The sequence below is a fragment of the Melopsittacus undulatus genome, chromosome Z, assembly GCF_012275295.1.
Source record: "Melopsittacus undulatus isolate bMelUnd1 chromosome Z, bMelUnd1.mat.Z, whole genome shotgun sequence".
Lineage (NCBI taxonomy): Eukaryota > Metazoa > Chordata > Aves > Psittaciformes > Psittaculidae > Melopsittacus > Melopsittacus undulatus.
In genome coordinates this window covers 88,588,958-88,614,609 of record NC_047557.1, presented here as the reverse complement: position 1 = coordinate 88,614,609, position 25,652 = coordinate 88,588,958, and the positions used below count along the sequence as shown (strand labels likewise).

Here is a 25,652-nt window from a genome sequence, read left to right as displayed (position 1 = left end):
AATCCATCACTGTTCTCACTCTTACTGACTCAGCACTATGCAAATTATCACCAGAAAATCTACACAGCATTTATTGGTGGAGAAATGGTGACATCTAGCCTCTCCTTTCACCTTCAGTATTCCCCAGTAAAGAGCAACTATCACAAGCAGACTCACTGGCAACACCTTTTCTGAAGAAACCACCTATCCTGAAGGACAGCAGGCCCAAATGCCTTGTGCACTGAGATGCCCACAGTGGGAGAAAGCTTGGCTCCATATTAAAGCCTTCTATACTTTACTCTTTCCTAAACTGCACCATAACAAAAAGAGTGGTGACTTGAACTTAACAAGTGTTCTCAGTCCTTATCTCAGCAAAGTGACACAAAGACTTGACACCACAAAGCAATAATGACGCATTTTCTCACCATGTTCTGGTACTGACAATGTTCCTGGTCACAGCACTGAGATTATATGTACCTTTGTACTTATATAAAGTTCTTCCAAATATGTATAACTTATTTACAGCTCTAAGGAAACAATAGGTAAAGTTTTCACAAACAGCAGTACCACATTTTTCTCAGCTGCCTATGCCTTCTATAGCTGTTGTTTTCCAATAGAATTAAGAGTGAACCTTGTTATGTCATCGCGTATTACTACAGACAGCAATATACATAAATAAACCTCACACGCTAGTTACTGGAAAATGAAGAAATTACATCTTTTCAAAATGAAAAAGAATTCCCCACAGATCAAGCAGAACCTTAACTTGGCACTTCATGACCTTTGTATTTAAAAAATCATTTATTAGCCACTGGATCAGAAATTAAGTTGAAACAAGTACTATGCTTGCCTAAGAACCTCCTTCTTTCAGGCTTCCAAAAAAAAAAAATTTAGGTGGAGCTACATGAAATCACTGTGGTCCAGTTAACAAGGATCTCATTATTCAAGCTTACAAACAAGAGATTACATTAACACCTGCTAAGAAAGCAAACATTTTTAGATACCTTCATCTTAACCTGCTTGACATTGACTTGAAACTCTTGCCTGGCTCTCAGAAGAAAACTGTTGTGACTGACAAGTGTATTTTTCATTTGGGTTTGGGAGTGTGAAGACTGTCAATCCATATTTCTCTCACTGGTATTTATGCATAATTCACTTCAAATATATTACGAGTTACATACATGTGTTGACAGGCAAATAGTTTCATAAATGTAAAATTGTTGAAGGAAAACCATTATGCTTATGGGAGGTAAATGACATATGACACACAGAGTGTGCTGTAGGGTCCTTCAAGGGTTTTGTCCAACATATACCTACAGTGTCATGTGTAAGTAACTCTTTTGTGGTTTATACATCAAAATAAACTGACCTCTTGGGCCAGTACCTGTATTTATAACATCTGTGCAGACAGGAAAACATTTTTTTGCATTCATCAGGAAAGCAATCATACAGCTGCAGCAAAAATACAACCCATCAGATTAAAGTAACACTTCACTACAAACTCTTGCAACAGGACCTCAGTAGAAGGGAGAAAGCACTGATTTTTAAAACACTTGTACATCTGAGAAGTTGAACTTTCTGAAGCCTAAAATTGTTGGGGAAAAAAAAACAAACAAAAACAAAACACTGAAATAACTCTGTAAGTGTTTTGTTTTGACAATGTTCCTCAGGAATTCAGCATACTTAGCTGGGAAAATGCTAGCAGTTAAATCTATTCTATGTCATGACACACAAAATTGAAACATAATTGCTCCTAAGTGGTTGACAACTGGCAAGTACTTTTCACATGGATAGAGAGAAATTTATGCTATCAAATGGAAGATACTGTCAAAAGTTTGATTTTAATATAAATGAAAATGCCACATGAGGACTCAAAAGGATAAGGAAAAAAGCTCAGCAGTAACACTTTCATAACCACATATTTAAAAAGCTTTGAAAGGAAGAATCATTAAGTCAAAATAATTTTCTCTGAAAGATAAAAAACTAAATTACAGCATGAATATTAACGAGTTATCAGAATAGTGAATTTCGAAGAGTAGCAAAAAACAAGCAGCCAATGAGTGGCTTAGTTTAAAGAATGTCTTACCAATCATATGGTTAGCGACATGGATTTGTATCTCCCTCTCACTCTCAAAGGTCATCTGGCACTTGATGCACTGATAGGTCTTTTTCTGTTTAATAACCAAAAAGAGGTTAGAGAATACTGCACTGTAGCTTAAGGCAAGTGTGATCATGAATATAACACCCTATATGCTTCAACCTCCCTCCACTGAGGCCTTCTCTGCTCATATATCCCCAACAAGACACCAAGTTGGGCTGGGCTTTTTTGAGACCATAAATACATCCCCTAATTAACAGCATGCTTTAGGAGAATTTTTAATTTCAACTTTAAAAACTTCAAGTTATAGTACTTGAAACTCTGATTGAGTGCTTAAACCATAATAAGATAGCTCATCTCATTTAAACCATTACAGTAAAAATTTCTGTACAGTGAAATAAAAGACATTGAAAGGTAATTCTGTTTTTAGAAAAGTATCAACTTTCTCAAAAAACTTCATCTTTAGTTAAACTCAAAATACAAGTAGGCAAAACACCTATAGTTAGTTTGGCAAGTGAAAAGAAAACAGTATATTTTTGTAATGGTCACCCATCAGAAATCCTGGAAAAACTGCATTAGCACAAGGAATTGTTTCCTAGCACAATCTGTTGTGCATTTTCTCTATCCCAGAGTTATACCAGGAAGGCTTAGCTGCAGAAGGCAGGAGACAGTGTGAAGAGGCAACTATATGAACCATTTATTCAAACAGGGAAAATGGCGTTTGCACTCAGATTGACAGTGGCATTTGTACTTGTGCAACATGACAGGAAAAAATCAAAGAAATAATTTCTAGAAATTAAAATGCATGTTGACAAGTTAGACTCCCAAGTTAGGAAAAAAATAAAACATTAATACTAAGTGTTTTTCTGTATACTTGTAGAAACTCTTTTTTCCCAAAGCAGGAGTATGGTGTTTTTCGTCTGATGTGCATGCTCATTGACTGCATGGGAATATACTATCTAAATAGACATCTTCTGAGTTGCAATTTAGAAAAATTGGGCTTTTTGTGCCTACTTTTTCCTAGAGAATAACTCCTACTGCAGCACTTGCCACCAGCCATGAGCATGTGGTCCATATCCATACAGCCAGCGTGGGTGGCAACAGAGCATGTGTGAAATCTCCAAGTGCTGGCCACAAGCTCAGTTAGCTGAAGGAATGGATGAGAATCCCAAGCCATCAGCACTGAAAAACCCAATTCAGTAAACAGCATCCGCTTAACTTTTTTGAAGGTGGTTTTTGTGCGCTTTTAGATGTACTTGATTTTTTCTTACAGCCTCTGCTCCACACCTAAGTATAGAATTCCATTTTTAGGACAGCAGTAATAAGTCAGAAGTTTTGAGTTTAAACAGAGGAGTTGCTGTCACCTCCTCTGAGCATGGGATCCAATTTCCTTGAACGCCTGCTGAGGAAAGAACAAATTAGGTGCTGCCAAGAGCTTCTTAACTACTTCCCATGTCATCAATGGCAACAAGTTAGCCTGCTGGAGGTTAATGAACATGCTGTAATACCATAATAACAAATGCACCATTCTATGGATGTTATGCCTATTCCATGAATTCTGTACCCAGTATGTGTTTAGACATAGGCAGGGCCTTCCAGGCTAAAATAACAATGGGTGATTAACATGATAATAGGAAGAAGGCTGCACTCCATTGGCCGAAACCTGACACAGCCAAACATATAAAAGGAAATAGTTTGGATTGGCTAGTTATCCCTAGGCAGCTCAAGAAAGTATCCTCCTGGAGTCCATTTGGAAATCAAGGCTGTTAATGGAAAAGCAGCTGGATTTCTGCAGCACTCTTTCTTGGGAGTCTCTTCTGGCAGACAAGCACAGCACACACACACATACACATGTCCTCTCAAATATGCTGGCATACACATGCTGAGGTCTCCTAACTTTAAAAACAAAGCAAAACACAAAAAACTTTGGAGGACAAAAACAGGATTTGGGCAGTGAAGGATTCATCTGGTCACATTTAAAACTTGAAACCATCCTCTTTAAAACTTCAAAGCTGACTAAGTTCTGTGCTTTGTTCAACACTTATCACTGTTTTGAGGGTTCCATAAGTAACTACCTAAAAAGGACAATACTTCAGCTCAACTCTATTTCAAACCTTTAAAAGTTATATTAAGCACAGACAAATTATTCTTTTTTTTTTTTACTTTATTTTGGTGCTTCTGAAAGCTACTTGCTAACAGATCTGGAGACAGGATGTCTTTGTTTACCCACAGACCCAGTGTAAACTCCTCCACACCATTTCACAAACTTATAAAACACTCCACTTGGTGTGAGACCCCTCAGAGAAGATGGCAGATTTCAGACTTCCTCTTGGTATTATCTTCAGCTTCAGCTGAGACACATGCGTTCACAAGAGTATCTTAACTGAGGTGATGGCTCCTGTGACAGGCTACCCTGCTCAATATGGAGCGAGATTATTAAATGGCCTTATACAGGCCATAAAACAACTACAACTAGATTAGCACCCAAATGCATATGCAACAGATAGAAGAGCTGCTTTCTTGGCTCTTTAATAATTCTCTTTAAAAGAATGTTACAAACCTAGACTTTCATTCTTAATAAATAGAGAGCACTAGTTTGAATGCAAGGGTGTGTTATTTGTGGTACCAAATAAGATCTTCTACTACTGTTTTTGTGGGTATTGTGGTTTCACAGACATTATTAACGTGTCAGTAATCTCTTTTTAAAGTTCTGTCTTCACAAGTGGTGACAACAAAGGTGCCCAGACTCCAAGAAGCTAACAGAGTCTAGATGATGGCATCTAGGTGACAAAAGAGACCAAATGAGCAGGCATTCAGCTGAGAGTTTGGTCTCCATTAAGTCAAGATATTTAGTTCTAACCTTGGCACAAAATAGTAATAATAACAGAGGGTTCTGCGTTCTTTTCTAAAGTAACTATTGTTCCCATGGGTTTTCCAGATTGTCCTCCTTTAAATCTGGAAATGGTTTCCTGTTCTACAACGAAAATATTCCTCCATTCAAGTGGATTTACAAGGGAGGAGAAGGGGTGCGGGGGAGAACAAAGAGAAGGAATTGAGTCCAAGAAAGTATGCAGGAGAAAAGGAACTGAGTAAAGGAGTACAATAGGGTTCATTCTTCCAACTTCCTATGCCACCTCCTTTGCTTCTTCAATCTGAATAATCTAGGTGGGCTAAAAATATAACACTATTCAAGATGGAAATTTAATGGAAGACTAAGCATTGTCAACGTTGAACAAGTATTGTTGATGATAACTAAGGTACAAAATAAGGATAAATCTGTGTAAGAGAAAGAACAGCTTGAAACATTTCTAGTATTACAAGGGGCAATAAGAAATCTCAGTCCTAAACAACTAGTCACATTTCTCAAGACATGCACATTCCTCTGTAAGACATTTTAAAAGGAATTAATAGAATATGTTCAAAATTGAAGCTCCTACGCACAGAAATATGTTCAGAGAAACATGAAAGCATTACTTCTAATGCCACTGTAATAGAATTAGAAAAGGTTTTGAGCTATACATGTGTCAGGTACTGGAATGGTACCTCCACTTGCAATGCTCATCTGAAAAAAACCCCACCTTCAGTCCTATCCAAACAGAATAGCTCATGTAAAACTAAAAGAACCAAACAAAAAATGATGTTAGAGCAATCTTTTACTACTAAGGTGTATTTTATTTATTCCTCTCAGTGATGCTCCCTATGGAAGACCATTGATTTGACTTAAAAACTCCTAATAACTAATCCTCCAATGCAGATGCTGCCATGCACATAAGGCAAAAAACTTTGTCCATTTGGAAATCTATTTTGTTGACCATCAAGACTGGATCCTACTTAGAAGTCCTAGAAACAAATGTGAGCAATTCACAGAAATTTCTTCCTGGTTGGTAGCTATACTACAGTGTTACTGAGGAAGACAGAATACAGCAGCATTTTCAAGGGTTAGATGCTTTCTTTCATTCTTATGGATTTAAAAAAAAACAAACCCCAAATTGCCGAGCAATTCTGAGTGCTTTTTGATCCTCATCTAGTTGTCTCCAACTGACTTCCAGAAAAAAACCTCCAAAAGTTCAATAGTAAAAATCGAAACATGATATAACAACAGATTCATACTCTCTTTGTGGTGCTATGTCCATGTGCATATATACACAAATGTTAACACAGTAAACAATAATTTGTTTTCTCCTGCTCTTTTTCCTTTCCCAAATATTTTCTTTTTTTATTCATCAAAGGCTAACATTTGTTTTCTTCCTTTCCTTCACTTGGAATCTTAATTTTATTGTTTTTCCCCTGAAATTCCTTTAGGCTTCCATGCTCATTTCTACAATTCAAGAAGTAACCAACTGCTGGTGGAGTGATTTCTGACACTGAAAGAAGTTACAGATTTTTTATGTCATCATCATCTTTTCCATCTGCTTGGATTTCACTCTGCCTATTCTTATTTACTCTGAAATATATACCCACTACTTAAAATCTAATCTCCCTACACTTTCTTACTGTACCTTGCCCTAATCTTCAACTGCTTTTCTGTTTAGGAAAGAAAAACCAGTAAGGTGTTTATAGAAGAAATATACAAGTGCTCACGAGGAGAAGCAGCTTTTTTCCTCTGGACATCTGCAAATTATTCTACATGCATTGTGCACTTAAGATTGCTCCAGTAAAATGGTATTTTACCTGTGCACAGCATACTAACAAGATGACGAGAGACTGTGTTCAACTTGCTTAGTTTTGCTATGAAACCAATGAAGTTAATGCTATTCCTGAAACAGGGAGATCTACCACCATTTAAAAGACAGTGTCACTCTTCAAAAACTCCTGGGCTAGGCAGACACAAAGAGCAGTCATTGCCTTAAGAAACCTCAGTGAAACACCAATAGTTTCCACGTGAACTGATACCAGAATTCAGGTCTCATACCTATAATGAAGGGTAAGATAATTAATTATTCCTAATAACAATATATCTATTCCTGGCATACATATCATAAATGTCTCTAGTATCTGCATATGTGCAGGCCATAGACACCTGTTGAAGGTACTATTTGCCACCATCACAAATGCCAATTTTTCATTATCTTCTACAAAGGAACTCAGACCTTCCCTCATGGGATGAAATTCAAAGCATTTACCTTATTGAAGAACTTAAAACTCTCCCTTGAGAGAACAAGTACGGAAGCTGTCACTGAAAAGAAAGAGTTAAGGCAAGAAATAGGAGCAGAAAACGGTAATGTATGCTGCTTCTGATAGTTGATAGAAAAGGTAATACTTTAGGCTATGTATATATATATATATATATTTAGGTAATACTTTAGGCACAGCCATATCAAGTAAGAATCAGTCTTACCTAGGAGAACAGAGGTGTTTTAAAGAATCTAGAAGAAAACAAAGGCCTGAGGAGGAGGAAGAAGAATGACCTAGCCAGAGCCTGAGACAAATTCCCAAGAGGTATCACACTGAAGGAGGGATACTTCCATTCCTCATTCTCATGCTGTGTGTGTGCCTGGAGGCTTAATCATACACTCACCGCACACAGAGGGAACAATATCCAGTTGTTTAACTAAAAAAGCAAAAAACCAACAATTAAACTTTCTGTGGGATTCACTCAGAAGCTGGGAACCGGGCACTGATGCCAGCGGGTGCTGGCACAGGCACTGGCATGCTCTGACCTGGCTACGCACAGCCCAGCTCCACCAGACACTGCTGCCCCATACATCCCAGGATTGAGGCACCACTACCAAGTCCCGCTGGATGCACACACAGCCTGCACCATCTCTAGTGCAGGCATCTCAGTCTGTGTCTTCATGCCATACTTAGGGTCTCCTCTTACTTACTGAGCCTCCAGCGTTCTTGTTGAATGGTATTTTCAAGTTCTTTTAATGCAGTGAGATGGAAGAGTGTTTGTGGGTGCTTTAATTAGCAGATTGGCATAAACAGGCTTCTACGGCTGGAATTATTCATTAGAAGTTGGGTGCCTAATTTCCTTAGATACTTTTGAAAATCTCACCCCATCATGTTTAATTAAAAATGTCAGATGATATCAATACTCAGATGCGTCTGCTGTTGGTCTCCCGAGAAGATTTCCAAAATCTACTTCTCATTCCATCTGTTCCTGACAGAGGAAGGACTGACTTGGCCCATTCTTCAACCAAAACTTCAAGAAGTAATTTTAAAAGACTATAAACTGCAAATTACATTAATCTCCTTAGTAGACTTCTGAAACCCTTCTTGCATCTGCATGTTCCCAAGAATCTCTTAAGCTAAGGAACGTGAAAGCAGGCTATCTGCAAACATTAAAGGAAAGCACAGTTAGATATAACCTGCATTAGACAATTTCTGCATATGCTAAGAAAACTACTTCTTTTACAGGACAGCCATGAAGCAGATCCTTTCAAAATCACTTTGCAAATCATCCACACACCCAAGCACACATGTATGCACAGACATCCAATAGCCTCACAATGTTCACTCTGACAGCCACCCATAACAAGCTCTTTGGCACGGAAATTTGTTTTAAGTGAGAATCTGGGGGAGTAGGGTGGAATTCACTAAAGTTTTCCTTCAGAGTTCCTTTAAGATTCTGCTCATGTTTAATTTGCTGGTAGGAACTCAACTCTCATTCTTCAAGTATGATAGATCATTTTCTTTCTTTTCTGTTTTGGGTACTCAACATCTCCTTTTTTCATGGAAATCTCCCAGCCCTTCCAGATCTGCCAGTTCAGAAGTATCAGAATTCATGGACAAACTCAATCTCCGCCGTTCATGTGTTTCAGCTCTCTGTTGGTAAATCTAGGGCAGTTTTACAATAATAAAAAAAAACAACTCGTGCACTGCCACTAGGAATCAAGGACCCTGCAAGGATGCACAACCTCTAATTTTTCTATGTACCTTACTCTACCTTTCTTCCTCTTTTGCTGGACTTTTTTGTAGCACAAGTAATTTTACAAAGTGACAGTTAAAAGAAAACTAACAGCAGATCAATTCTGAGTCGCATTGAAGGTGTATGTTTTCTTCCTCAGACATTTTAAAGTTCAGCTATACTTACTCTGGGAACAGGGGACGTCTGGGTACCTTTCCTTTGGCCACTAGTCTCAGGCGTCAGGTCTCGGTGGTCTACCTGGATGTGGCTCTCTAGGTCTTCAGCACTTTCAAATTTGACACTACACTCTGGACACCTCAGACTGCCACACGGTCTCTCGTTCACCTCTTGTGGAGTCAAGCCTGAAGACTGTCCATTGGTGCTCCTGGTCATGCATCCAGCACACAAGCCGTAGGGAAGGCCATTCACATCCAACTTTACCAAGTCCTGCTTGTTCCGGAACTCCTTCAAGCACAACGCGCACTTGTAGAGTTTCTGCAAGGCCTGGCCATTGGGAGACGAGGTTGCAGAGTTTCCTGCCAATTTCTGCATATGGAACGTCCCATGAATTTTCAGCTCAAGGGTAGAGGTGACTGTCTGCATGCAGACAACACAGCGAAACCCAGTGAGGGAGTTTCTGAGATCTGGATGCATCTGGCAGTGCTCGATAAATTCCTCCTCGCTCTGCAGTGGCATTTTGCAGATCCGACATGTCCCTGTATCCAAACTCTTGCTGTGAGTGACTTTGTGCTCCGTCAGGGTCAGGAGTGATGGGAAGCGTTCCCCACAGATGGGGCACATGTAGTGCTTAGCTGGGCCGCGATGGGTCTGCATGTGCTCTCTGAGGCCATTTTCTGAGAAAAAGGTTCTTGAGCAGATATTACACTTGTGACTACCTTTGATGAATTCTGCTTTCTTCCTAGAACAGTCATCCTCCCCAGGCCTGATGTTATGGTCTCTCAAACGATGGTTCTGCAAGAGGACCTCCATAGTGTAGGCAGCCCCACAAATGTCACAGCCATACATGGGCTCAGAAGCATCTACATCATCTTCACTGGCTTCATGACTGTTGGAAGTATCTGGATTCTTCATTAGCATGTTTTGGATATCTGCCCCTTCTGTCTTCTTATTAGTTGGGGTCATACCATTAGCTGTACCATTCTCAGCGCTAGCATCAAAAACACAGTGTTTTTCCCGCAAGTGCTTTTCAAGCAAGATGATGGCATGAAAAGCTTTGCTACAAAACTTGCAGTTGTATTTTTTGCTGTGAGTTGTGATGTGACACTGCAGCTCTACCTCTGTGCTGAAGGTCTCCCCACAGAAGATGCATTTGTGAGACTTTGATGGATTCCCCAGGTGACTATGCTTCACATGGATCTGGAGATCCACCTCCTTCCTGAAATCCCAGTTGCAGGCTGTGCAACGATACATCTTCTTTTCATTGCTATGCTTGACTGCCAGATGGACTTGGATAGATACCTTGGAATCAAAAACTTCTTGGCAAAGGGTGCAGTGATACAACACAAAAGTATGCATGTCCAACAAATGTTTCTGCAAATCATCCACCGAAGAAAACTGTTTGTCGCAGCTCTCACATACATAATGAGTTGAAGTTGTCATGTAATGCACAGTGAGATGTTGCAGAAGAGACTCCTGGGAATCAAAGTCTTCTTTACACTGAGGGCAAGACTGTTTCCTCAACAGCAACTCCAAATGCAACTTTAAATGGGTTTGAAAACTTTCAAAATTTGAGAACTTTAGATCACACTGATTACATGGGTATTCACCATTAGACACTGAATTTACACTAGCAGAAAGACGTTGCCTTTTAGGGGAAGAGACTTCAACATCAGAAGAAACTGGACTCTGCTCTGCTTTTGACTTCTTATTGTGTGCCAGAGGAATGTTCTTGTGGTTTTCTTTAATATGCTTTGTAAGCTTCAGGATGGAGCCAAAAATGGGGGAGTTTGTGCAATAAGGGCATGAATAAACTTCCATAAAAGACTGTGTTGGCTGAATGACAGGAGAATCCAATTTTGAATTTCCTACATTGCAGTGAGTCTGCTGAATATGCTCAGTCAAGGTTGCTTCGGTCAGAAAGCCCATAGAGCACTGGTTACAGAAGAAAGCGTTATTACCATCTTGAGGGGTTGCATTTGGTCCACAGTGAGTAATACGGATGTGCTCTTGTAAGCTGTTGATATCTGCAAACATCTCTGGGCAGTAGTTACAGTGAAAGGCAGAAATGTTGCTAAACTGCATCATGGGATAGGCATGGGTTTTGTGCACTTTTCTCACATGTTCATTCAAGTTGTACAGTGTAGGCATGGAATCAAGGCAGATCTGGCACGTGTGGCTTTGCTGAGGTTTGTCTGCATGAATGGTCTTCAGGTGGATCTCCAGAACAGCAAGGCTGTTGAAGTCGCGCTTTGAGCAGTATGGACAGCTGTAGGTAACTTTAGACCAGCTCTGGCTTTCTTCTCTGTCCACAGACCTCATTTTCTTTTGTCCTCTCAAAGGCTTTAAGGTTGAATCTGGGGTGGAACCTCTTTCCACCGACGCACTAGAATCAGGCGTTGCACTGCTCATGGACGCTACACTCCCCAAGACTGGGTCAGGGCTGATGCTGTGATTGCTGGAGTCAGGTTGTCTATGGCTGTCCAAGTGGCAATAGACATCCTCCACTGAAGAAAACTGCTCTGGGCACATAGGGCACTTGTGTTTTTTGTTGGCATGGGCTTGATGAATGTGTGAGAGCAGCGAGTTTTCGTCTGCAAATACTTCAGGGCAATGAATACACTGCAAATCTGCCTTCTCGGAAAGCTGTGGGTGGCGTGTCATTACGTGCTTCTCCAAATCTTCAGTCTGACTGAATGTCTCTTCACAGTAATCACACATAAAATCATCCTTTTTCACCTCTTTCTCAGTCTTTGCCATATGTTCCTTGTTCTTTTTATGAGCTTGCATGTGACTCTGCAATGAGCTGGTAGATGAAAACCCACGTTTACACACAGTACACTTGAACGGTTTGCTAGAGCTGTGGGTTTTCAGGTGAATTTTGAGGTGGTCGCTGCGAGAGAACGCAGCCTCACATTCATGGCAATGGTATTTTTTATCCCCAGTATGAAGCTTTATATGGCGATCCCTGCTTCTCTTGTGCTTAAAAAGCCGGCTACAGTAAGTGCATTTGAAAGGTAGTTTGTCACTATGGATCTGTTCGTGCCTTTTAAGGTAGCTCAGGCGAATGAAGGACTTATCACAAAACTGACAGGGATATGGCAGGCCAGTCCCCCCTTCCTCCTCCCCGATGCCGAGATCACACCCATCTCCTATCATCTGAGTGGGTGATGCAACATCTTTGCTGGAGGGAGATGAAGCCACCCAGGAGAGTTGTGGGTCGTCATCACCATCTGTAATGGGAAAGCAGAAAGGAGATTAAAAACAATTCCCAGTGCATCTGTGAAATAAGGACAAAGCTCTCAACAACACTATGGGCTTCTGCTACTTCAGCATTAAAAAAAAAGCAACTAAAAAAAGAGATCTTGAATTTCAAAGGAGGTTTGAGAAAGAAAAATAAAAATATAGATGTATACATAATTCACAAATATGTCAACATACAGCATTAATAAAAAGCACTCTTCTTTAGCAGGTCTAACACCTGCTTACTGTAAGGTAAAGCAATAAACAATTAATAAGAAAGCAAAACACTATGTGCAATGAAGCAATGCAAACATTTTGAAAAGCTACAGTGTTAAGTGATCACCTGTGATTTTGTTGGTCTTTTAATACTACATCAAGATGATTTTAAGTAATGTCTCCATTAAACAAAATCCTCCAGTTTGCTCAAAATTTTAACAGAATGAAAGGCTGCTCAAAAGCAGAGTCAAACATCTCAGTGAAGTAAAAGCATCAGATTTGAGACAGCTCAATAAAATCACAGAAGAGATCTGTACCATTACCAAATTTGCTTACATGAAAGGTAATGTTGTCTGCTTGGTACAAAACCATAAAAATTAAAAAAGCCCATAAAATCACTATTGGAGATCTCAAGACGTCACAAAAGAATGAACTTCAGGATAAACCAGCAATGTCCCAGCCTCTGTTCTAATAACTATTCCCTTTGCTCAATATGAGGCTTTGGAAAATACTTTATAATTTGATATTTCCATAAAGAAACACAGCACTGACTCCAGCAGCAAAACAGTCATTTTAGGAAAAATACATAAATGTTGGCAGTTTTCATAAACAGAATAGTTAACAAGAAACAGAAAAGAGTGAGTTCAACTATCCTAATTCCAATAAATGTGGAGATGTTGAGAAGAGCAAAAACGCCACTAGTCTGATATAAAACTGAACCATGGAACAAAGCAAAACCAAAATCCATGTAAATGAGGGAAGGCACTGACCACATACACATTCGGAGAGTCGAAACAGGAACTGGTTCTCCAGATACATTGTCCTTATAAAACATTTAATGTGTCTACTTCGGCTCTTACTAAAACAAACCCATAAAAAAATCCCCAACTGTGCATGTAGGCTGCCACACGCACGCTCTTCATGCCTGCCAACTACAGAGTCACCAGGCAGAGAAGAGTACATGTACGGTGGAGAAGATCTCAAAGAAAGGCTCAGCTAATGAGGAAATCACCACTGTAAGAAACTGGCTCCTGTGTCATCATTTGCTGTGGCAAAGACCTCCTTTTCAATCCCAAGAAAAGAGAGCAGACCTACTCTGGAAAAACTAAACCAAATAATCACACACCAAACAACTTTTCCTGCACAATGGGGCTTCCTGTTTTCTGGATGCACGGGTCGGGCACTAGCTCACCTTGCCCTGCACTCACAGGGAGCTCTGCTACCACACTTAACTAAACCTCTTGCTTCAGAGAGATGCTGCATACTGAGAACACACTTCCTCCTGCTTCCAAAATGCACCCTGGCTCTCAGCAAGCACCCGCGCTTCTAAGACGCTCAAGGTCTTTGTGCTCAACTAACTCCCTCGAGCCTGGTGGAGCCCGAACCTAAAACACAAGGCAATCAGCCCCTGCTTTTTACATGAACTTTTTCCAGGCTTCACTCCTCCAATCACGCACTGGTCTGTCTCTGAGGCTGGAACAAAACGTCGTGTTCCCAATTTACGCCACCTCCGCCGCCTGCCCGGCTGCCGGCACAGCTTCTCTCTGCCCCCAGGGAGACCCCGGCCCCTGTCTCTGCTGCCAGCCGCATCCAGGGCTCCATCCCCACGGACTCATGGCCATGGCCGGCAGAGGGAAGGAGGCAGCCGGCTGCCAGCGCCTGGATTAGGGGCCCCAGGGAGGTGCCGGTAGCTCAGGGCTGGCTAATTCCCTCCTCTCACCAGCTGGGCTCCTCCAGGGGAAAAGAGACAAAGGGGAGCACGAGGGGGATGCTGGGCCTGAACTAGGGCAGCACATGTTGAGTTTGCAACTGCTACTGCTGTCGATCGGGGTGGGGGGGGAGAGAAGAAAAACAATGACAGGGAAAAAAGCACACCACCATCATGCTACTTACTGCTTGGCCTTACTGGCTGCAATTAAAATAATTTTAAATGTTCACTTTGAAGAAAGTATTACAAAAATACACACATTTTAAATACCTCTCCGTTTGCAGGCAGGCTACGCGTGCTTCGTGCTGGGCAGTGGCAGGCAGAGGAAGGGCTGCACCATGCCGGAGGAACCCTGAGCACTTCAAATGGCTCCAACAAATAAAGCTGCATTGTTCAGCCTTGAAACTGGAGATGCAGTGGGCCGAATCCAGTGGTAACACAGGCTGGGCCCAGTGCTCTACATCCATATGTGCTTATGCCAACCATTACACTGGCCCACCATGAAAATTGAACAAATCTGCTAGCAGGCCTCTATTGCCTCTGAAACAAACCCATCTACCTCAAAATTCACTCTAACATTCAACTAGGGCCAGTTTCCCTGCAGCTGCTGCTCTTCAAACATCTTGGGCTATTCAGAAAACAAAATCCAAGAAAGCTGGTATTACTTTGTGAGTGATGCACAAAGACGTTGCTATGCTAATAAAATTTGGATTTAAAAAACTTAACGTTTCTCACATTGAAAAGCTTGGCTCCAAAAAAAAAAAAAGGAAGCACTTACATAGACAGTTGAAAGGAAAGATTATCTCCATTTGTTAGAGCTTTCACTGATTTTTATGTTTAACTTTTAGATAATTTTTATTGCATCCTTTTCTCATACTTTTACAATTTAAAAAGAATTAGAAAACTTTAAAGCCCAGAAACAAAACCTACCTTGACTTCCTTACAAACAAGATACTAAATTACTAAAGGCCTAAACCAAAGAAATTAGGCAAAACTCATTATCATTAATCTCTTTACAGAATGAAAAATAGCCCTGTTAATTTTAACGTGCCATATTAAATTGAAGAAAAAACCTATAATGAACTGAGAAAGAAATTCTAAGGTATTTTACCAGAGTAATATTTTATTAAGATATTTTTTAGATGTGGTGTGACATGTCTAGCAACGATGTTTAGAATAATAATTCTACATTAATGCAATCAAAGGAATGTAGCAGAATGAGAAAAATCACTTTCAAAAAGAAGATTAAAGTCATTAAAAATGGCTAATCCTGCAAAGTGGGACTGTTCTAAAATAGAGAATCACATGGCTGGTGCAAGTCTTTTGTCATTTGCACATAAGAGAATCAAAACAAGTATTAAAAGGGTAAGAAAATTCAATAAAAAGTTTAATTAGTAAAAAAAAGAACATTAAGGAAGCTTCAGGATGTTAGTAGTTCTCAGGGATATATGTGTGGGTCATGGAGCTTAAAGGGCCAGATTTTATAATCAATCTCAAAGTGGTACAGTAATTTAGCAACTTAATGTTCAGTACATTTACAGGACTGCAAGCATTTATCATCATCACTGAAGAGCTAATTCCAGCCTCAATGCATTCAATAAATGTATTTTTCCTTCTAATAAGAACAATTGGGCCAAACTGTAGTATAAATCATACTTCATCCTCTATTTATTTTCCAGATAACAGGAGCCAAGTTCAGAAATAAACTTGTGAAGCTGAAGCAATAAAACAAAGTCTTAAAAAATGTGATCTCTCTTAGAAAGGAGACAAATAGCACATCACAGATTGCCAGCAGTGAGCAGTACTGCCATCTGAGCATACAGTGATGATGTTGATATATTCATTATTTCAGAATAATTTTGCTAATAGAAAGAAAATCAAGCAGATACAATTAAGCAGACACAATTTCACAGTCCCTGCAAACACCTTCCTCCATCTCCCTACTCAAAACTACCTGCAAATATTATGTTCCCATCAGACTCGCTCCTCTGCCCAGTCACCCCCAACGCTGGGGTCAGTGCTCATGGGCAGGGGCTGCACAGACCCAGTTCCCCAGCCAGCTGCCATTTCTCCTAAGAACAAAAGGTATGCACAGAGCCCGATTTGTTGGCCCAGATCTGAATTTCACCCTTGCCTAAACCTTCTGTTTACCAATGTAGAGCATCATTGAATTCTCTTCCAGTGAAAAACATCCCTCTGTCTCCGCTGTGCATGGAGGGTTCAGGTAGCTCTTCCAGAAGCCCTCCATACATCCCCCCACACTGTGGGCATGTCGCAGTGTGGCCAGTGCCATATGGGAGACCAGTTTATTCCCGCAGGTGTGGGTGCAAACAGCTGTATAGACTGAGCACCACGGGACTCAGAAAAGGCCACACAATGTGCCCAGGCACCAACAGAATATCCAGGGTTTGACCAAAGAGGCAAGTTCGATGCTCGCCTCCTCAGCCTAGAAGGCATCTATGTACAGAACAATAAACCAAGGAGGACAGATTTGGAAGATGCTCTTATTCTATCATAGCGCAGAGCTATATATATAAGAGAAATAGTTAAATTAAAAAAAACAAAAGCCCAAAACCAATTGTTGAAGAAAGGATTGCTGTTGATTTAACTTCACACTCCGTGTTCTCTCCCAACCTCTCCATGGCACACAAGTTAAAAATGGTCAAAGCACTCATATTGCTTTAGAGAGCTGATGGAATTCTAGCACCCAAAAAAGTTACTTTTGAAAAAAAGCTTGGCATCATAAGACACGCTTCTGAGCTGTGTTTCCGCTCCTCATCTCCGTAATAGAAAAAAAAGCCATCTGCTCCTCAAGGACAAATTGTAGGGCTTACTTCTGTATATCTGTGACACTCCCAAAACTTCCATCCTCAGATGGAAGGCCTGATAGAAATGCTATCAATTTCAATTATTATTATTACTATCACAGATGCTTAACTATATAACACAGAGATTGAGAACTGAGAAATCTACAGTACTGGTTACAGCAAATTTTGCATTGCTGCACTATGTATTAAAGCCAAGGCTAGATCATTACGATGGATTATAGTAAGAACCACATATGACATATGCTGCTCACTTACACTGCAGTGCTGGTGTGAACTAATACACGTCAAGTTTACATAGCAAACGTATCAAGTTTCAATATTTTCAGTGTACTGTGGCAGCTTTTTATTTAATTTTTTGTTGGAAAGTTTAGTTCCATTTTCCTGCACATTTGCCACACAGTTATAACATAGTCAATAATAAAAAAATATTGTTAATATTCCAAAGTCAATTTTATATGGTGTCGTGGTTTAAAACCCCACCTCAGTGTCCCTCTCACCACACACCCACACCCCCTCCGCTCCCAGAGGGACTGGGAGGAGAACCGAAGGAATGCAACTCCCACAGGTTGAGATAAGAACAGTCCAGTAACTAAGGTACATCACAAATCACTACTGCTACCACCAATAAAAACAATGATAAAGGAAATAAACAAGGAGAGAGAATACGATACCACCGGCCAAAACGAGCCCGACCTGGAAGACGGCTAGCCCGAGCCCTTCCGTTCAACTCCCAGTTACCTCCCCGGGCATGACATGCTGTGGTATGGAATACCTCCTTGGCCAGCTTGCACTGGGTGTCCTGTCTCTGCTTCCTCCCGGCCTCCCCTCCTCCCTGGCAGAGCATGAGGCTCAGAAAGTCCTTGGACAAACCAAACATTTGAGCAGTAACTCAAAACATCGCTGCTGTAAGCAATGTTCCCAGCCCGAAAGTCAAAACACAGCACTGCACCAGCTACCAAGAAGGAGAAAAAATGACTGCTACTGCTGAACCCAGGACATATGGAGATATTAGCTTCTCTGAATGGTTTTGTCCATTGTGTCACAGAAGGCAATAGTGGACTGTAACCACCAGCTCTTGGAGCAATGAAAGCCTTTCAATGCTGCCACCACACCTATCTCTGAGTTGTGACTGAAATCCAGCATTAAAGCACAGTCACACACTTCACTAAACAACAGGAAAAGATTACTACAACTCATTTACAATTACCCATACAAAAATACCATTCAAGTGTTCCACAGAACTGATCAACCAACCCTTAGCCACAGGACTAAGGAGGGGCCCTGGGAAGCTAAGGAACTCCATACACAGCTTCAGACTTCAGCAACATTAGCTTCTTCACAAAAGTGTCTTCACAGATTTTTATTTTAAGGCACTATGCCATTTTTTAAATATAAATAAGCATATATATATAAAATGTTCAAAGCAAACCTAAAACTGGATAAAAATTTAGGAGCTGCTAAATTAAGTGGCACCACAGGCAGCGCTTTCATTGTTATCTGTGACTTGAGAAAAACGCAGTTATACCTAATTACATGCTTATGTGGAAAGCATTTTTGTTGGACTAAATTAGCAGTTAGTGACTCTTTTTCCAACTTCTCAGCTTTGCACTGCAGTTCATTTTTAAGTGAAGTTTTTAAAAAAGACAGACAGACGTCTGGGTCAATGGAAAGTATATATAATCTAATTTTTCTTCTCATGCAGAGAGCAACTTCGTATTTAGAATACAAAATCAGCACAAGATGTAGTGCAGAATTTCAAACACTAAACTTGCTGGGGTATCTGTGCAGATACATAGTTACACATAGTTTAAACCTTGCTGTCTTTGTTTAAATCTTTTTGTAATGATCAAAGATACATCTAATTAAGTCTTTTTCTATTCTGCAAGTTAAAAGTACACACAAAGATGTCTTTTGAAGCTTAGTGAATACACAGAAACTTCCTAAGCCAGAGTAATGCATACCTGAGCCCTTGCCTCCCATTAGCAGAGATACCAACACTCAGTAAAGACCATCGATAGGATGATACATAATTCTCTACAGATGATAAAATCAGGAAGTTATTTCTAACATTATTTTTTCTTATTTCAAACAGTCTGTATTTTGCTGGTAAAAAATTAACGTATCGTTAAATTAGTTATTTCACACTTCAATAAATGGCATAGTAAGGGGTGGAGGAGAAAGTTTTATGTTAGATCTAGGAATAAACTAAATGCTTTCAGAGTTGAATCACTGTTTTTCTTTACTCCCTTCGGAAAAGCAGCAGATACTATATTCTGCTGTGCATCATGGACTTGGGACTGAAAACAGCTGCACTCTAATTACATGTAAAGTGTACCAAAACATTCCTTTTATCACAGACTGTAAATCTGTTAGCATCTGTCTCTCCTTTGTTTCTTCCACAAGATACAAGCTTGTTTCTACATTTTTCTCACCTGTAGCAGTAATTAAAATTCATTATAAATGAAAGGAGTGAACACTAAAACAAGTTCCTCTGTGTACAGTTCTAAACTCAAATTAGAAACAGCTGTTTGCTAATTCATGCAGTGATGTTTTGTCGTGCTCTGTGAATCAATAATAACTCACCCTATTTCCACCAAAATGTTAGGATTATACATATATTTTGCTTAGCAATTTGCTGTTCAGAAATGTTCAAATGCATATTTGGGTTTTTTTTTTTAAGCGAGATGAGAAGATGATACCAGCAAAATTACCAGTGAATTAACAGAAAGATCTTAACAGCTTGCTGATCATGCTTACCCTGCTGCCGAGAGGGTGCTGTGCCGTTCCTGCCTGCTTTGATACTTGCAGAGCATTTAGCAAGAAAGCACAATGTAAGACAGATGTAAAAGAACAAAACTGTACAGAGGGTCACACGCACACATCATGGATGCAAAAGTCACACTGAGCGACTCCCACAAAATTAGTTTCAGTTATGACATGTACAGCTTTCAAGCATAAGGAATGACAAAGCCCTTAGGAAAATAATCCTAGTAGAATAATTATTACTTATAATAATTAGTTATAAAATTAGTTATAATAAACAGTAATATTGTTAACAATATCTCTTCATATTATGTTAGCCAGATAAAAAAACTTCATATGACCCTATTGGCCTTACAGTCACACAGTTATATTCTGCACTTCTTGCTGCTTGATGTCAACATTTATCATGATTTCAACACTTGATTATACAAGACAAAGACACAACACGCAGCACTTAAGAGCTTTGCTGCTTCATTTTTTATCTAAACCTAAGGATACAAAGGGGGCGGTTGCAACATTCTGAGCAGAGCCCAGGGCAGATTTGCAGAGCTTGTCCTCACTGTGGCAGGACCAGGGCCACCCCAGCCCCTGCACTACCCCCTTTGCAGAGCCAAAGACCCAGCCTGAAGTAGTGAGAGAGCATTGGCCTCCATAAAGGTCTCTGCAGTACATGCAAGGAAAGTCCTTGTCTCCTCTATACATAACGATGTTTTTCTTTCCTTGTGTTTTGTTGCTGCTAGCAGGAAGGGTGCTTCCCATACAGCACAAACCCAAGCATCAGGACTCTGAACTGCTCATAGAGATGTGGCCAGTGGAAGAGCCTTTCTGGTGGGATGAAATGCACAAGATGAATTTCCTAGATTTATGATTTCCTTCCTCCCATCAGATCAGGCAGCTCTCAAATACAGCAGGCACCTGTTCTCAGGCTGTTTTGCTGAGCACCCTCAGGCATGTGCAGTCAGGCAGACTTGGCTCAAGCTCCTTCCCTGAGTTCATACCCATAACTGAACATCAGACATACAGACTAGCTGCTGTTTGGAGAAACTCAATGAATACAGAAGCCAAAATTAAAGAGAGACAGACTTTTCTCCATGAACTGACCAGACTGGTGTGATTTAATTTAATGCTTTATTGTGCTCATTTTCGTGTTTCTGAATTGTACTTTCAAGTGAAGATTAAGCCATCAATTACAATCCATTTAGCTCATTCATTTAAGGGTCATATCCTGCATGGTGAGCAGGGAGCCCTGGAAGCCAGTGCTGACAAGGACAGGCAGCACTTTCCCACAGGATATTCAGTTTGTGCTGAATCAAGTCAGAACTTCTTTTGATGGTATGGGCAGCAGTCTGGAGGAGCAAGTGCCTTTAAAACTGGGGCAGTGGCAAACTAGAACAGAGAAAGTTTTGCCAAGCCCTTTCCATAGCTGCTGCTACTGCGAAGACAAATGCATACCTGCTTCTATGCTAGTAGACAATAGAGCGGCATTTCCATTTCTGTGGAGGTCTTTTTCAACTTTTCAGCCATGTATCAACTCTGAGACAGAAGAACCACTAAAAAGGGAGAAAACTGGGACTCCATGTCTTCTGACTGGGGTCACCAAAAGTGTTAGGGTGAGATCTTCAACTGATGCTACACAGTGACCTGACCTCTGGGAAAAAGGGTTTGAAGTTCCTGTCTTTAGCATATGAAGAGTGCTTTCCCAAGAACAAACTTTTGCTCCTGAGTATTTTACATCAGCACTCAGTAGAAAAGATGTCAATTGCCATGTTCCAAACCTGAGAAAAACCTCGTGTTTCAAACCTCAGCCCTGCACAGGGCTTTACTGCCTGGCCTTCCGGACGGAGGAACTTTAAGGCTAGTCATATTATTAGAGCAAGTTGCAGAGGAAAATAAAACCAGCTTGTTAAGTTAGAAAGAGTAGGCTGTTCCAGACTCTCATTTTGATCTAGGTGGGAAAACTGTGACGCATTTACGAATTTAATGGGTTGACGTTCATGATGAATAGACCTAATGCTGAAAAACACATGTTGGCTGAAATTACTCAGCAATAAACAAACAGTAAAAAACAACAACATCCAGATTTTATACTGCCTTCAAAGAACAAGGGAAGAAAAACCAATAAATTACATCTGACAGACAGTATCAAGTAACCTGTTTTATAGCTAGACACACGCATTATTGGCCTGACTTAAAAATGTGTTGTGTATTCACATCAATCCTACTGAAATCAGTTGCTCAACACTTCTCAAAACTCAAGTGAAATAAACATAAAATATAGACAGTTCTACACAGACGCATTTTCAGAAAGGTGTACGTATTTCTTGTCCCTTTCATGGATTCAGAATCAAAATTTCATGCAAACACTACGAATGGAAATGAAGCTGCCCTTGTGAACATCCCAGCTTCCAAAAGTCTGGTGAGTGTTGCTCCTTGAGGTCGTCATCCACATATCTTGGAGGGGCACATGTGCCACAGTGACCTCCACAGGTATCCCTGGATCTCATGAAGCTGTCAGCTCCCTCTGACCCAAGCTGGGAAATGGGGTTTGCTCCAGCTATCTCCCATTCCTCGGAGATGGTATGTGTTGTAGCAAAGTATAATCAGTTAAGACTCTGGGATTGTTAGCGGACAATTAAAAAAAAAAAAAAACAAAACCACATCATTTAAACAAAAGACCCGCAAATGTAAAAGCGTGTTGCTGAATATGAAGCACATTCAGAGTATCATTTAGATAAACGTTGGTCTGCATGTATCTGCACTATGTTTGTGACTGGCCTGAGAGGAACTGCACTAAAACAGAGGCTGGAAATAAGTTCTCTCCTTATCAATACCTGACAGAAATAACTGAAAGGTTTAAAAAGAAAATAACTATAGATTATGTGCTATGCAAGATGAAAGCCAAACAGTATGGCTTGCCTAGAAGAGATGTGTACTACACAATGAATAATAATGCAACTTCCTTTTCACTAACAGTATCCATCATTTTAAACAAGAAATTACTTTTAAAACAAGTAAGCAAACAAAGGTTTTTTCCACCCAGTAAGACTCTTTCTCAGTACATCAGTGATTCCCTACAACAAACGTGCCTCACAAGAGACCTTTGAAGTTTAACCAGCAGTGACCCAGCATCTGTGATCTGAGGACTTGTACTGCACCACACAACAAAACCATCCACTGAAAGCTGCTCTCTTCTTCCAACACATCTTTGCCCTTTTGACTGAAGGGTCCAATGACAACTCGTGTGACTGTGCTCTCAGGCCTGCAAAAGAAGAGCTGCAGTGACAGCTAAGGTCTGCTCCCCAGGGCTCACACCCGCACTGGTACAGCCCAAGGGGGGATCTTGCACCCAACCACACTGAGTGCCATGCAGGCTGCAGAGGATGATCGCAGCAGTGCTCAGTCCAAAGCACAATGGGGACATGGTGCACCAGACAGCCCTCTCCTGCAGGCCGCAAGCAGTGAGATCAGCCCATGCTGTGCCCCATCTCCTACACCATGAGCCTGCAGAGACTTTCTGAGCCCCTCTAAATTATTTAGGGGCTTTCCAGGATGTCAGCCAGCACTGACCGTGCTCTAGAGAAAGGCTCCTGCTGGAAGGATGCTCTTCAGTGCCTACAGGCAGAGGGAGCACAGCTGGGGGGTGAGTGAATCCAACCAGGAGACAACAGCCCCTCCCAGCCCTGCATGCTCCTGCCAAGGGACATGCAGAGCCCTGCAGAACCATGCCTGCAGCCATGGCTGTGCTTCCCAACTCAGCTGCAGGTACCACACTGCCCACCTAGTGCAGCTGTACAGCACTTCCCTTACAGTTCCTTAAAAGTAACTCCTGGAATTGTTTAGTACAGTCTTAGGTGCCGCTTGTCTGTATTCAGATGGCTCTGGTTTAACCAACAATGTCAGCTTTCTCCTGCCCACATGTGTGAGGTTGGATTTTTCCTCCCACAAACCTGAATTGCACGATTTATTCTAGTTAGTAACTGTCTCAGTGTCTTGGCCACAGATACATGAGGGAATGAATTTATAATGAGGAAAGGTGCAGGGCACAATTATTTGTTTAAATGGGATTAAAATTAGAGTTGGAGTGTACATTGAATCATCTCAATCTATCCCTGAAGAGAAGGAGGAACAGCAAATGTCTTGGCACCTGTAAACAAATTGTCTTTCCCCACCATCTCTCCCAAAGAGAACTCCTTCCATTTGAGAGCAGCGTCACACAGGCACTGGCACTGATATCAGAGAATTAAACTAAATAAAGGGAAAAGTTATAGTCAGTAGCTTTTTCTCTAGCTCTGTCCACATGATGAGGGCTGGTTATACTTACAGAAACATAGCTGGGAATGTTATAAACTAAATAACACAGGAAAAGTAATGAGGAGGCAGTGGGGACAGAGAGATTGAATTTAGCCTAGAAAAAATGCATTTTGATACTACAGGTACAAAAAGCTTTCAGCTTTCTATAGAAGAGTCTGCTAAATTAAAGTGTGTGGAAACTGGAAGTGGATGTTTGGGTTGGGGGCACACTCCCTGCACAGGAAAAAAATGTGGTCAAAAAGTTAAAGCAACAAAACACAAAAGAAAAACAAATAAATACATAGGCTTGATAAACACTCGTGCACCTCCAGAACCAGAGGTGTTCCAAGAAACCATCTCCAGGCAGTTAATGGCTGGAAACGTGCCCCCTCTCACACAAGGCAAATTAATATTTTTGTTGTTGTTTTTCTCCAGATGTGAAAAGGTTTTGCACCTGGTGTGGGTAACTAGATCACTGGTGTGGGGTGTCTCACAGAAACCCCATGCACAGTGTGGCAGAGAGGAGTTACAAAAACTAGTGAAATGCAACCGGCAGATACTTTGAAGAAATTCCATCCAGTCTCCACAATCATAAGGAGTCATGGCAGTGACTTTAAGCTGTATGAGCTCACGCTCTGACAGTCTAAAAGAAGAAATATTGTCAAGCCAGTCATAACAGGAAAATTCAATTTGGGGGGGGGGAATGAAAAAATATTGTTTTCATAAACAACACAAAGAGTTTTAAAGCTCAGACGAGCTTCACTTCCAAAACCTGTACCATCCCTGATACCCCCAAATACTGACCAACCCTTGGCCCCTCCCCAGAATCTATTCAGTTTTGACATGTCCCTTTGCCAGACTCACAGATGTAGCTCCCTGCCCAGAGCCACAGACCAGGCAACTGTGGTGTCTCCTGTAGGAGACTGACAGAACAAAATACACATTCACATATTATCTTTTGGTCTGTCAAGGCTTTTCTCTTATTTTAATTCTGGTCTATAAAACAAAAATTTTCAGGATAAAACAACTTTTTGACCCCAGAAAACCTAGACTGCTGTCTGAAACAGGATCTTCAGCTCATCTCACCCTTGCATAAACAAACAAAAGTGGACAAGTGAATAGTTTGAATGAAAGTTTACTAATGGCTCTCTCCAATCTTTAGCCACAATTACTTGTGAAACTGAATTCCGCTTCCTCCATGTCATGTTTAGCACATGAAAGTACAACTACCAAGAGTTATGATAGTACCTACCTCAGCTCCCCATCAAGACCAAATTATGTCTGTATTGAAGACAGGAGCTCAATGTCTTCTGTTGGAACATGGAAACTCCACCTCAGTTACAGGGCACCTGAGTATAAAACTAATCTTCTCACATACAGCAGTAACTGTACAATTTCAAACAATTCACTTCAGAGCTTGGAGTCAGCTGATTGTTAAAGACGCATCAGTCTGTATCTTTGGATTTCCCAAGAACATAACCATAGCCCCAGACCTCCGGG

At 40.8% G+C, this 25,652-nt stretch overlaps 1 protein-coding gene across 2 annotated transcripts in view; it reads right to left on the bottom strand.

Moving 5' to 3' along the window:
- ZNF423 (zinc finger protein 423) overlaps positions 1 to 25,652 on the bottom strand; it is a 238,848-nt gene that overhangs the window by 88,979 nt on the left and 124,217 nt on the right. For both annotated transcript variants that reach the window (XM_031051938.2, XM_031051939.2), the window contains 2 exons: positions 9,114 to 12,337; positions 2,066 to 2,150 (listed from right to left, as the gene is read on the bottom strand). In XM_031051938.2, coding sequence (XP_030907798.1) covers positions 2,066 to 2,150; positions 9,114 to 12,337 — 3,309 coding nt within the window. The remainder of the gene's footprint in view (positions 1 to 2,065; positions 2,151 to 9,113; positions 12,338 to 25,652) is intronic.